The following is a 14,494-nucleotide window of genomic DNA, read 5'->3' as shown; positions in this document are numbered from 1 at the left end:
ATAACAGTGCGAAAATTTTGGATCTCTATTTGGATTTTTGACCTGCACTCAAGCTGCAAAAACAGCTTTACTCTCAATCTCTCCAAACCTTAGGCACTTGTCGTGTGTTTGCGTTGTACTGTACAACAGTCTGTTTTTGTGTTTACTTGAGAAAGAACGTCACAAGCCTGAAATCTGGCAGGAATATGTTCAAATCTGTGCTCCTTGTAGAACAAGCTGAGAAGGATCCAAGACTCATTTCAGCGTAGCAAGGAGTGCTTGTCTCAATAAACCCTCAACTTTTAAGACAAATTTTCCCAATTATGCCTGCGGGGCTGTTCCAGTGGGCTGGTGAAGGGGAATTGTTATTGAAATGAATGCAGGATAGAAAATTGTCTTTTTGTTCCACACAACACAGACAGCAACATTTATCTGGGCTGTGCTGTTTAGTGTTGATCAATGGCCTGGACAAAAGCGCTCATTATCTATTTCCCTGCAGAGCACGCGTCCCTGTGCTAAAACCACAGACGGTCCCCGCATTGGATGAATATCATTCACCAAATGTCAAACGCTGAAAGTAATAAACAGCTCCACCAGTAATGTTTTGGCTTCAACACTGGCTAACAGCCACAAACAGCCCATTTAACGAGCGCAGATGCACGGTCCCTTGGGAATGGGTGGCAATGAGACATGGAGCAAATTAATTATCAGTTTAAGTATGATCTCAGCTGTCTGACTCCCTGGCTGTTCAGCTACTCTTCCTCTGCTCTGTGGAGAATAGTTTGCTAGGTTAGCGAGCTAATGTTAGCAACTAAACTGTTAAGAAGGAAAGCTTTTAGCTTTTTCACCTTGTACCCCTGCATGACAGCATTCCTCAGAAACTAAAGGTAAGAAGTCACTCTTCAGGGTAAAATTTTATAACAGCCATTATCATCAAAAGGTGAATTTTTACTATTTTTAGAATACTCTTACAGTTCTATTAAAAAACACAGACTTAATTATTCGACACCAAATCACAGATGATAAGAAACAGCAACAATTTCATCCTAATCATATGAGTGCACATTTTAAGAGTGCTGTATATTGTACGGTAAAGATCCTTCTGCATAATGAAATACCTTGAAAAATACTGGATTTCGCACAGCGTGTTACAGACACTCATGTTTCCCTCAATTCACAACAACAATCATCTCAATGTGTTTCTTATTGTAAGGTAAAGATCCCACAATAATGGAGAGAATAACCCATCAATCACATTAGCAAAAATCCCTGCGCAAACACTTGGAGGCAGTAGTGAAGAAGAACTCCCTTTTAACAGGAAGAAACCTCCAGCAAAAAGGCATTTGGTGATGGGTAATAAAGCTTCAAGCTGCAAAAACAGCCTTACTCTCAATCTCTCCAAACCTTAGGCACTTGTCGTGTGTTTGCGTTGTACTGTACAACAGTCTACAAAAAAAAAGCTTTTTTTTTGTAATTCTAGCTAATCTTACATCTAAATACAGGTTCATAAAGTCAATTTCCTCCCAACTTAAATGCAGCTTTCGTTTACTAGCTGTTTTGTACATAAATAACAACATTTGTTTCATAGTCATAATTTAGCAAACACAGATATTAGTCTTAATGTTACAAAAAAATCATAAGACAAAAACAAGGAAACATCAGCAGTCACAGTGTAGATGTCTGTCATTTTATTGTGAAAATCAATGACAAGACCAAAATGTTTTCACATGTGTAGGAACAAATTTGATAGATTTTAGGGTGGTTTTTTGCACATTATGTCTGTGCATGATTCCTGATTTTTAAACTGCTGTCTCCCAACTAATCCAAGTCTTTTGCATCACTGTTTTTTTTTAATTTGGGGTTTTAGAGAATAGCCTTTTTGTATATTTTATATTTTTGTGTAAGCTATCATAGCAAGTAGTTACGATTGGTACAATTTCATGGTCTCAGTTAAAACCTAATAGTGAAAACTAGGTTTGCAACTTTTATAACCCTAGTTATTTTATAATATGTATTGGTTAATCTGTTATTTTTTAATTGTTCTAGCCCTATCCCCTAACCCTGTTTATTAAGAGTTCCTCATTGAGATTAAACGGTGCCCCTGTCGTGAGAGCAGCTAGTCAGGGTTTAAAAAGTCAGGACTGGATTAAGCAAGTAATTAAAAGTAAGTAATTTCAAACGTACTCAGAGTAAACATGAGATTAGAAAAGGTGAAAGAGAAAGGTGGTGGTATTATAAAATATTCAGTGGGAGTGGTCGTATCATGTGAAAATTTAGAAGTAAGTTTAATGTATTTGTAGCATCTCCAGGTCATGGCCTACTTAAATACATAAAAACTGAATATGAAGGTGCACATATTCATCAATATTAAGATTGCATAGTAGGCATATAGTCACAATAAGTCCATATTCTGCATGACCACACTCAGTCAGTAAACAAGCAATTATTGCTTTGGTTTTTTGTTTTGGTTTTTTTATTGTTTTTTTTATGACCTTGTAAAGTATCAGTACCAGAAGAGTCATTCTCCCTTGTTAACACCTATAGCAGCTGATACACTGTATAGTAGAAATGGTGCTATTGAAAAGCACTTTGAGTGCACTGTTAGATTAGAAAAGTGCTATATAAGTGCTATATAATACTCTCAGTGAAAACAAAATACTTCATGCATGCACTCGATGTACAGTTCATTGCTAGCTTTTGATATTTTGGGGTGTGTGTGGTTTGATGATCTTATGCAGATATTTTGAAATAATGAGATGAGAGAGCCAGCCCAACAGACCAGCCTTTGTCACTGAAGCATCAAGCACACTGTACCTACTACTTAGTAATACTTTGTTTAAACACATGCCATGTCCCTCTCTAGCCGTAGTAAGGTAGACGAAAGGCTACAATTAATGTGCGAAGAGATTCTGGTGACACTAAACTGTGTAAGCTGACAAAGCAGAATTCCAGCTAAGTTATAAATAACACAGAAGAAGACTGGCTTCACTACACCAGGCTGTGATTACTAGTCCACCTTCTCTTCCTCTCTGTTTGAAAATCTCTTAAGTGCTCCATTACTACAGGGCGTAGTTCCTCTTGTGCTGACTTTTTTCCACTACCAGTGAACTGGAATAGAACCTGTGGATCTTAGTAGCATCTGCCAAATGCAGCAGTTATATACAGGGATGGGAATCACAGTATGATACTTTTACAACAACAGTGATGTTCTATTGCTTATACAAAGCATATATAGCTCAAGACAATCATCTGCAATCTGTGTAACTGAAGAAGAAAAATCGGGAATTATCGGGTGTCAGTATGTGGGCATTTCATTATTATGCACTTTTAACATGTCAGTTCAATTAATTAGCTCCCTGATTGGCTTTTTCCTGCTGTTTGCCATTATCCCCTGTTTCTTGTTCTTCTGTGAGTTTCTTCTTCATTAATGCAAGTTCGTGACCTTGCATATCAAAAAATGACACAACCAGAAAAATATTCTTTCTTTTAAGTTGAGTTGATGCAATATGAAATGATACTGTATTGCACTGTTTCCCTCCTATCTTGATGTCATTGTGTCAGCTTTGGCCTCCATGCATTCATCCACCATCTGCTCTACTCTGAAAGTCTCTGCCTTCAAACTTTACACACACAGAACTCAATGAGTTGAACCTTGATGGCCTCTAAGAGTTGGACGCTCCACTATGACCATCTGAGTTCCATTTGAAGTCTTTTACAAACCCTAGAAACAACTTGTCACAAACCCAAACCCCATTTCAGAATGGCTATATTGGCAACAACCACTCAATGAAAATAAAACATCTCCAGAATTATTCCCAAGGACATGGAGTAGTGACCTTCCTGGTAAATATGGTTGAAGCCCAAAAGTCATCTGCCTGGTCGAAACTGACATGTGCTGGCAATGTCACTAGACTAGAAGTCAGACCGTCTCTTAAGAAGCAAATAATACAACTCAGATTATTTCAAAGAATGAATTAAATGAAATTATCTTTGTTCTGCTTTTTTTGACACGGTGACAACTAATATTGCCGGTACATGATTATGAACAAATTAGTGTTACTGGAGACTGTTTTAAAAAATAAGCAAATTAATACTATGAAGCTATTTACAGTTTTGTGAATTAACTCAGTAGGATAAGCACAGGATTTAGAAGCAAAAGGTCGCAGGGTTTGAGTTAATCTCAAGTTAGAATGTTTTTTTCATCCTGTTTTGTCTATTGAGAAATTGTTTACATTTCGTTTATTTTTTATTCTAATTAATAAAAAGATATAAAATAAATCTTGAACACAAATGTTCTCAAGACGGACTTCTAGGTCTCGTTGAAGATATACTTCGAACTGACTAGATGTCAAGAAAAAACCATCAGCTGATGCTTATCCAATACTGCAATGTTTGCTGGACTAGGATATTTTTCAAAATATATAAAAACCCAAACACACACTTTTCCGACTTTCCTATCGGAACACATTAACCCTGGAGTTGCTCCCTTGTTCCAACATCTGACTCCCAAGGTAACTAAAATGTGATGTATTTTACTTTGCTTTCAGGGGTTAACTGGAAGACGAATTGTTGTATTTGAACTTCTGGGATCAATAACTCGGAAAAAACCTTATTCAAACACCAACAGCACTTCCTTTCAGTCACGTTAAGCAGACAACAAGCTAGAAGGTTATTTGCATCCAGACACATCATTTTCCAACCTGGACAAATAATACTGGTAGAAGTTGGCTATGAGTCATATGAATATGGAAGATCTTCAAGATGCAACAACAGAACAAAATTACTCGAGCATTCACACTTCTGAATAATATAGACTGTTTTAAGAACATTATTTTATAATTTTCAGCTGATGCAATGAACATTTAATAGTATTTCTGCTTAAGCCTCTTTTGTTTGACCGTGTTATTACAAATAGCTTAGTTAGCTTTACTCAAAGAGATTTGTACTCTCAGACATTTAACAAAAAAAGAGAAATTACCTCTTGTTGCATAAACTCAAGCAAAAATTAAACATAATCCATAATCCTATGATGTATTTGTTGTACATAGCTTCTAGCAGAAATAGTTCATCTGTGAGATTCTTGCAACATCTGGAAAGAAACACCACTTTTCTTGCCTCAGTCTAGTGGCAGAAAAGTCAATTGTCAAAGTAATCACTGAGTCACTGGTATTGATCAGCACCCGCTCACACTTATACACCCTCCTCTCTCCAGATAAATAGTGACAGTTTTCTAATACTATACAGTGAAATGAAACACTTTCTTGTCCTTCTCAGTAGACTCAATCAAGATCACCATTATGTCATTATGACATCTGTGTTGATGCTGTACATGTACAGCAGTCCCTGCCTGACCTGACTCTGACTGCTGCACTTGTCTGTGTTGTTATAAAGAAAGAAAGCACATGGGCTCAGGAGCCATCAGCTCTAATAAAGATCCTAATGGTTGCACCTGCACATGCGGTGGGCTGTGAAATGCAGCTGAGGAGAGGTGTTGGTCTGGAAACACAATGTCCGCCATTCAGTTCGATGCCGGAGTCCTTAAAATCTGTCGCCGGCAGCCGGGTGACACGGTGCCACTCATTTTGCAGTACAATTTGGGTCAGCGTTGGCTGATATTTTAAGATACAATAGCCTGAAGTGACTTCCCGGCATGTGCACGTGTCAAAAAAAATGGCATCAGCCCATGAATTAGCAAATCCAATCAGAGTTTCGTGATAGCTGTCTGCTCAGAGGGGCCCTCATGGGAGGACACTGCTAACTGTGGCTTCTGTGGTTAACAAGCACAATGAGAAAGGGTTTCTTTTTGCAGATAAAAGAGGGCTTCAATGGAAAAATGTATTTCCTTTACCGTGCCTGGATTGTACAGTATCTGGACTATTGACTGGAAACTCATGGCTGCTGCTTTAATCCATCCTCTAAGTGAGTCAGTGTCTGAGGATGAGGATTGTTGGAAACAGGAGCAGGAAGCTGTATTATGTTGGAGGGTTTTCTTTTTTCACACCCAGGCTTCTGTGTATGTGGGGTGCTGGCAGTGTGTGAGATAAAGCTGTTTTAGTGCTTACAGGAAATCCAACCCATCCATCTGACCATCGCATAATGGACTTGAAGGGGGGGGGCTACAGGAACTAAGGATATTTGATCAAAATGATCATGTGCAGTCCTGTGCCATTATATAGAGTGTATAAAATACTGAATGGTGAAATAAGTTTTTAAGCTCTTAGATTTATGGGTTACACTTAGTAAATAGTGCAGCCTGTCTTATGATGCAGGTTCCCCAAACTTACAATGCAATTCTTTATTTACTGTTAAGGTATTTTAGACAAAAGTGCAAACACGTTGTATACTTCTTACAAGAAGTACTTGTGGTATAATTTGGTTTGTCTGTTAAAACGATCAGTTGTTACTGCATTGTTCTACCATATGAACCAAGAAGCAAAAACATGCATTGAAAATCACACCCTAAATTCAGAAAAAATACATAGAAAAAGTACACGGTTGGGTTTTTTTGTTGTTTTTTTGTTTTAACAAAAGCATTGAAATAAATACTATAGAGTAAAAGGTACAATATTTGAATCCAAAATATAGTGGACAACAAAGCAGCATAAGAGAAATACTTAAAGTACATTAAAACTGTTAAGTTTTACAGTAAAGTACTTGGTAAAATGCACTATATTACATGCAACACAGCAGTACTCTCGCTCAGCAGCTTTGTTGGGAGGCAGGAACATTTGGGGGGTACAGGTACCACCCCATGACCCCCTTCTGTATATGCCCCTGGCACTGAGGCAGAGGCAGGACTGCTGTGGATTAAGGGTTCATGAAGTGCGACTCCACTCACCATGTTGACTTCTGACACCATGTCTATGCTGGCCACGTCTATGCTCATGCCAACAGCGACAGGGGGCCCTAGAACAGAGTAATTATGTCATGATTACAGACCTCCACCTCTACGTCTGACCACAACACTGTAAATGGCGCCAAAAATAAAGCTGGGGGATAAATGCGGAGCATACCTCCAAAGTCCGGCCTCAGTCGGATGTCGTATCCTTTAAGTAGTTTATCCACCGTCTCCTTCACAAAAGACATGTTGCCCGGTTCATTGACGCTGAAATGACAGCAGAAGCAAAGAAAAGAAAACATCACCTTGACTCCCGTATCAATCAGCCCAGGCAATAACCTTGGCTTCTCAGAAAAGAAAGAAGAAGAAAATAATGAGAAGATCACTGACCTTTTTGCGCAACACACAATCGAACCGATAACCAGTGCGGACAAGACGCGAAATTGACGAAGCTTGTGCAAAGCAAACATCCCCCCTTTTCCTTTTTGTAATTGTAAAGCACGAAGGCAGCAACAGCAGAGAGCTCACCCCCCTGCAATCAACAGCCGAGACGGACACTCTTCAAATCCAGAGTAAATCCATCGATTGCCCCCCCCCAAAAAGCAAGAAAGTAGACTGAGCCGCGGAAAAGTCAGCAGCTCGCTGTGGATGGAGTCAGATGTGAAATATGGGCTGACATCGCCTCCCTGTCATAAATATTGGCTTCGCTTTCCTTTTTGCCGTCTCTGACTGTGCGAGTGGCTCTTACATTCAGGAGCTGAAGCGCATATTGATGAGGAGAGAACATACAGGGGGGCGATGCTGCTGCTGCTGCTGCTGCTGGTGGCGGCGCTGGTGGTGAAGGCACTCGGCTTGTTCAAATTAGAAGCGAAGCCCCAACACTTAAAACACTGTAAAAAAAAATGCTGAGGTAGAATCTGCAAATTCAAGCTTTTCATCTTATATATTTGGTGAGCTGTTAAACTCTTTTTCTTTTCTTTTTAGGGAATCATTTTAAACCAGACTTTTGTTAAAGTCCACTTATTTCTGCTAATAAACCTTGTGTCTATTTTTGGCCCTAGAATTTATCAGCAGGGGCGCATTTGCGGTTTCTTTTTTGTTTGTATTTTTGTTTGTTTGTTTTTTGAGGACGGTAAAGATATATATTTTTTTTAATTTAACAAATAAACATCAAGTTGCTTGAAAACTGGGGGCCAGGGGGGCAGTTGAGCAAGTTATAATTCAACTTTATGTTTACATGTTAATGTATGCATTCAGCAATAAATAAAGTGGCTGACTTGTAACCATATGGCAGTCGCACTTACTCAGAGTCATTGAGTAATGATAAAAAAAAATTATGGTTGATTCTGCTACAGAATGTGGGGATTCCATTTTGTCATGGCTGTGCCTACTTTAAATGGATCTGCCTTTTTAACAGGTTTCTTCCTGTTAGAAAGGAGTTTTTCTTCTCACTGTCCCCAAGTGCTTGCTCAAAGAGGGGTTTGTCGGGGTTTCTCTCTATTACATAGGGTCTTTACTTTACAATATAAAGGACACTGAGGTGACTTTTGTTGTGATTTGGGCTATTTGAAAGACATTGAACTGAAGTAAAAATACACATGTTGTTTAGTTAAGCTTGTTTCCACTGATTACTTATCTTCACTTCCTCGATTACCTCAGTAATCAGTGGACTTGATTTTTAGAACACTAATTAAGCCGTTGCCCCACCCCTTCTCCCACTCTCAAAAACACCCACATTACAAAGCACTAAGCCAAACTCTCTTATTAAAATTCTCATTTTTTACAGTGCACCCCACACCATCTTCATCCTTCCCTTGGGTTTCCTGTAAAAATGGCGGGACCTGAACAATATGGAGTGGGGACAGGCAGCATTTATCAAACCATTAATCGAAGCTGTTGATTTATTGGCCTGTTATCTGTTGATGGCCCTTTTGTGTCTGATTTAAAATGTGTGGACTGCACCATAAATTATTTAGAGAGTCGGGGTCAAAAATTCGTGAACAGGCTAATTAGGACCGCCTGCACACGCGGACGCGCTTGCACAAGACCCAGTGGAGGAGCCTGGATGAGGAATGCGCGTGCTGTGATAGTTCATACCTGGTGTCATAGATGGCGATCAGCTTCTTGTTTCCGTTAACAGCATTCCTGAAAGAAGAAAGTTGATGACATCATTAATTAGAAAATAACAGGAAGACACTGAAAATGAACTTCTTTCCTCCCGTTTGCAGCTTCATGTTTCCCCGAATTTAACTGTGGTTATAAGTTTATTATTCATTATTATTATTATCATCACTGGTGTCTTATGCGTGTTTGAGCCTGTCTGATGTGTTGTGTGACTGTGCTCTGCATAGCCTCGTATTCCACCCAGTATTGCCTGCAGTAACGCAGAGGTCTGAAACAGTGGGATGCCTGCAGGGCAAAATATTGAAAGCCAGTCGATTTCCCCCTGGAGCCCCCTCCAGGATAAAAAACATCTCACAACACCTCCCCCAACCCTTATCTTCCTACCACAGAGAGAGGTGGTGGTGAGTTTGGGGGGGGCTTTTTCGCCATCACTTTCATTCACACTCGTCCAAACGGTCAACACTCCGCGAGCTTGTTCGCACCAGTCGCGGTGCTGAAATCACCCTCCGAGGGTATTCTGGCTGCAGCTCCCGTCCGCAGACTGCACCGCCAGACGGATTCAAGAAAGTAGAGGGAGGTTAAGTTTACCAGCTAATTATCGTCTACGAAACATGGAACTCGGCTACCCTCTTATGGCAATCGTCAGGATGATAACTACTCTGACGTGTTTCGTGCGAGCGCTTGTTTTAGTGGCTCAGGGTTAAACAAGCCGACCGAATGCTGTTTCTCTCACAGTGATTTGCCCCCAGTCTGTGTTGTCATGCGGGTCGCAGACTCTTCACACATATGGACACACAAGTCATTTCACTTCGTTACTCATAGTTACTGTCACGAATAATGACACATTTTATAACTTGGAATGGGTGAACAGTGGAAACAGTGTCAAACATAAGGCCAGGGGGCCAGAATCGGCCAGGCAAAGACTCCAGTCCGGTCAACTGGACAGCTCAAATGTGAAGAAGTGTCTACAGGGAGTGCAGCATTATTAGGCAAGTTGTATTTTTGAGGAATAATTTTATTATTGAACAACAACCATGTTCTCAATGAACCCAAAAAACTCATTAATATAAAAGCTGAATATTTTTGGAAGTAATTTTTAGTTTGTTTTTAGTTTTAGCTATTTTAGGGGGATATCTGTGTGCATAATTATTAGGCAACTTAACAAAAAACAAATATATACCCATTCCAATTATTTATTTTTACCAGTGACACCAATATAACATCTCCACATTCACAAATATACATTTCTGACATTCAAAAACAAAACAAAAACAAATCAGCGACCAATATAGCCACCTTTCTTTGCAAGGACACTCAAAAGCCTGCCATCCATGGATTCTGTCAGTGTTTTGATCTGTTCACCATCAACATTGCGTGCAGCAGCAACCACAGCCTCCCAGACACTGTTCAGAGAGGTGTACTGTTTTCCTTCCTGTAAATCTCACATTTGATGATGGACCACAGGTTCTCAATGGGGTTCAGATCAGGTGAACAAGGAGGCCATGTCATTAGTTTTACTTCTTTTATACCCTTTCTTGCCAGCCACGCTGTGGAGTACTTGGACGCGTGTGATGGAGCATTGTCCTGCATGAAAATCATGTTTTTCTTGAAGGATGCAGACTTCTTCCTGTACCACTGCTTGAAGAAGGTGTCTTCCAGAAACTGGCAGTAGGACTGGGAGTTGAGCTTGACTCCATCCTCAACCCGAAAAGGCCCCACAAGCTCATCTTTGATGATACCAGCTCAAACCAGTACTCCACCTCCACCTTGCTGCCGTCTGAGTCAGACTGGAGCTCTCTGCCCTTTACCAATCCAGCCACGGGCCCATCCATCTGGCCCATCAAGACTCACTCTCATTTCATCAGTCCATAAAACCTTAGAAAAACCAGTCTTGACGTTTCAGCTTGTGTGTCTTGTTCAGTGGTGGTCGTCTTTCAGCCTTTCTTACCTTGTCCATGTCTCTGAGTATTGCACACCTTGTGCTTTTGGGCACTCCAGTGATGTTGCAGCTCTGAAATATGGCCAAACTGGTGGCAAGTGGCATCTTAGCAGCTGCACGCTTGACTTTTCTCAGTTCATGGGCAGTTATTTTGCGCCTTGGTTTTTCCACACGCTTCTTGCGACCCTGTTGACTATTTTGAATGAAACGCTTGATTGTTCAATGATCACGCTTCAGAAGCTTTGCAATTTTGAGACTGCTGCATCCCTCTGCAAGATATCTCACTATTTTTGACTTTTCTGAGCCTGTCAAGTCCTTCTTTTGACCCATTTTGCCAAAGGAAAGGACGTTGCCTAATAATTATGCACACCTGATATAGGGTGTTGATGTCATTAGACCACACCCCTTCTCATTACAGAGATGCACATCACCTAATATGCTTAATTGGTAGTAGGCTTTCGAGCCTATATAGCTTGGAGTAAGACAACATGCATGAAGAGGATGATGTGGACAAAATACTCATTTGCCTAATAATTCTGCACTCCCTGTAATGAAAGTTGTACAGTTTACAATTACAGGACAGTATGAGCAATGAAAGCTCTTTCTGTAATTATACACATTTATCATGTTGTTTTACTTGTCCGGCCAACCTAATAAACCAATTATTGATTTTTCAAAACCTGACTTTATTTCAAAACCCAGTAGAACTTTGTCTCTTTTGCTTTATCTATAATAAACAGAATAGCTACAGCAACTATAAATACAAATATGTTGGGATAGCAAGAGAACTAACTATAAGGCACAACTTAAACTGTTAAATAGTCATATAGGTGGATGAAATGAAAGGGTTAAAAGAGTGGACAGTGGAGGTAGCACAAATCCAACCAACAAACAAATTCTTTTTAAATACAGATAATAAAAATCCCCAAAACAATCTCTGCAATAGTAACAAGTTATTAATTAAGCTGTTTTAGTGAAATATTTGTAAGTATTGATAACACACAGCTAGCATAACAAAAATAGGCTAAGAGTCCAAATTGCAGTCTAAAAATACATGTATAAAATTGTTACTATTAGCTAGAAGGATCAGCTGTTAGCTAATGGCTACATATAGTAGTTCAAACAAATAGGCTATTTTAGAAAGATTGACTAAACTACTTCATAAGAAATAGCAAAAGCTAAAGAGGCCAAATTAAAATCCTGGTTAAAGGATTTCATTAGTGTGCTGCTACTGTGTGACGTTTCAGGTGCAAAAGTCCGTGGAAGTAGTTTGAGCTCCCATATATTGCATGCTTCTTTCACATCCTCATTAATGGATGATGTGGAATTCTGCGCATCCTCCTTCCAGCCCACCAATGGGGAGCACCTATTTGGTAATTATTAGCCTCTGTTGCGGCACTTCATTCTCTCGCACCGGCAGTAGGCGGTACAGGAAAGGTCACAGAGACAAGAAAAATGTGGAGCGAATCCGGTCTCCTCCGAGGTCGGTGGACACCAGCGAAGAGGCACCCAGTGTGATGCTGCTGCTGCAACACCTCTGGAGGCGATGCGGGAAACGCGGCGCAGCAGGCACTAAAGAATAAGCGAGGCGGTCAAGCCTATAGGAGGAGCAGAGCAGACAGACTACTACAACAGCTGCTGATGGGGAAGCGCTGATTGAAAGAGAGAGAGAGAGAGAGAGAGAGAGAGCAGAAAGAAGCTAAAGAGAAGGAGGAGGGGAGAGAGAGCCGACCAGCACGGGAATTTAGTGATTGGACCCGCGATCTTCCAGTTTCGCCGACTGGAGACCCCAAAGCCTCCTGTCGCTGTTTGGAAAGAAAGCAACAAAAACCAAACCTTGCTGGTCATGGATCCTCGTGCAGGTTAGCCCCTATTTTTCCTCCCGTTACCTCTCTGTTTTTTCCTTCTGATGAGACAAATAAGTGTGAGTTTCATGGGTTTTTTTCGGTGATGGGGAGAGTGAGGGAAAGGTGGAGAAGAGGGATGGGATAATAGGGGGTGGCCCGTTTATTGTAATAGGCTGGATTGGAACGCAGTGGAAGCTTTTACACAATGGGACTGATACTGCAGGAAACATGCCTCTCTGAGCCTCTTTTATTTACCAGCCTATGTGGTGTTTTTGAGCATGCCGAGTTGTTTTTTTCTTTCTTTCCTTATTGGAATTTTTACCAAAAAATTAATTAGTTATTCTTGTTTAATATTAAATAGTTGCACCTTGCACCCCCCTCACCCCCCGCCAAATGAACCAGAGATTGTCCCGCTGCTTGATTTAGTGTTTGCTGTAATGCTCTCTGTATGCAGTGAGGTGAAGACTTTTCCCGTGTCTGGCCTTATGGGGAATCCTTGACCTCAGTGTTGTTTCTGTGTTATTTATTGATTCTGTGATGCCCTTTTTATTCTGTTCTTTGTCTCCTTCTAGGTGTGTGTGTGGTAGCTCTCAACAGTAAAGTGACGGCAAGGCTCCTCGTTTCTCTCCTGCTTCTTTGCAGATGTCAAAACAGGTAAAGAGATTTAATAATAATAATAATAATAATAAAGTTTAACAGTTATATATAGCTTTTTTTCCCAAAAAGTAAATGGATTCATGACACTAAAGGTACTTTTTCTAATTACTCAACACCTTCCAGCATGCTGAGATGTTTCCGGTTGTGCCATTTGTAAATACCAATGTGCAGACCGATAGAATGATACCAACGCATGTATTGGTATCTGATCGATAGTAGTGGGATAGGATCGATACTTTGCTTCTGTTCTCTAAGTTCAGTATCTAACCCACTGAATTGTGTCAAATTAATTACTTTTTGGAAATGGAAAAATATACCTCAACCATCTCTTATTGCGAATTGACTGTCATGTCTAGTTTTTATGATCTATAGAACAGAAGTTTACTGAAAGTGCATCAGGGACAGGCACATTTATGTTCCCGGTCTCCAAAAAACCCGGTTTTAAAATACATGAAAAGCTGAAAAGTGTGTTTTTCTGTGTTAACTCTTTATTTTGGAAAGTAAAAATCACACTGCTCTAGTGGTCATTAAAATGTGTTAGAATTTACAAATTGATTATCTATCTCATAAATCAAGATTTACTAGTATCCCCTACATAAGCTGCTTTTATATGCTAAAAGTATTGCTATTGGTATCGGCTTTGGCAATACTGGCCCTGTATTTACCAAGTAAACAACTATTGAATTCAGAATCAGAACAGAATCTGATGCTAAGTGACTCACTACACTATCGTATGGTAGAAGTTGGTATTAAACCCAAGTACAACTTTTTTTCTTTATAACGAAATACATATTTTGAACACAACGCTATAGCAGTTGTTACTTCACATTTTTTCGACATTGTGTTCATTTTGGAAGGTTTTGAACTTTTTTAAAAGGCTAAATTCAGTTTAGCTTTGCGGTCAAAAGCATTGTGACAGATTTTTACGCCTCTATTTGCAGGTGACTCAAAGCAACTTCGAATTTTTAGATCCCGCTCCCTTTGACTGATTGCATATCCGAGCTGTTCTGTGCTCTAATGCCGCTTAAGCAGGAAGATCTGTCAGCAGTCCACTGTCATCCAAGTCGATCAAACCCCGTTTATGACCTTTTGTGCGTTTCCCTCTCTTCG

General features: G+C 40.0%; 3 protein-coding genes across 6 annotated transcripts in view; 2 read left to right on the top strand and 1 right to left on the bottom strand.

Annotated features, from left to right (window-relative positions):
* Positions 1–14,494, top strand: part of LOC145424226 (uncharacterized) — a 474,743-nt gene that overhangs the window by 361,276 nt on the left and 98,973 nt on the right. The window lies entirely within an intron of this gene.
* Positions 1–14,494, bottom strand: part of LOC113016986 (gamma-aminobutyric acid receptor subunit beta-3-like) — a 97,101-nt gene that overhangs the window by 49,620 nt on the left and 32,987 nt on the right. For 2 of the 4 annotated variants that reach the window (XM_026160232.2, XM_026160233.2), the window contains exons 2-4: positions 8,915–8,962; positions 6,993–7,084; positions 6,818–6,885 (exon numbers count right to left, since the gene is read on the bottom strand). In XM_026160232.2, coding sequence (XP_026016017.1) covers positions 6,818–6,885; positions 6,993–7,084; positions 8,915–8,962 — 208 coding nt within the window. Of the gene's footprint in view, positions 1–6,817; positions 6,886–6,992; positions 7,085–7,207; positions 8,545–8,914; positions 8,963–14,494 lie in introns of those variants that run through there. The other 2 variants (XM_026160234.2, XM_080297344.1) reach the window with 2 other exon arrangements.
* The window catches only part of LOC113016987 (gamma-aminobutyric acid receptor subunit alpha-5-like), a 46,906-nt gene continuing 44,684 nt past the window's right edge, over positions 12,273–14,494 (top strand). The window contains exons 1-2 of the mRNA XM_026160236.2: positions 12,273–12,742; positions 13,300–13,381. Of these exons, the coding sequence (XP_026016021.1) occupies positions 12,727–12,742; positions 13,300–13,381 (98 nt within the window). The 5' untranslated portion in view covers positions 12,273–12,726. The remainder of the gene's footprint in view (positions 12,743–13,299; positions 13,382–14,494) is intronic.

Source organism: Astatotilapia calliptera, chromosome 23, assembly GCF_964374335.1.
Source record: "Astatotilapia calliptera chromosome 23, fAstCal68.1, whole genome shotgun sequence".
Lineage (NCBI taxonomy): Eukaryota > Metazoa > Chordata > Actinopteri > Cichliformes > Cichlidae > Astatotilapia > Astatotilapia calliptera.
This window is presented reverse-complemented; position numbering and strand designations above follow the sequence as displayed.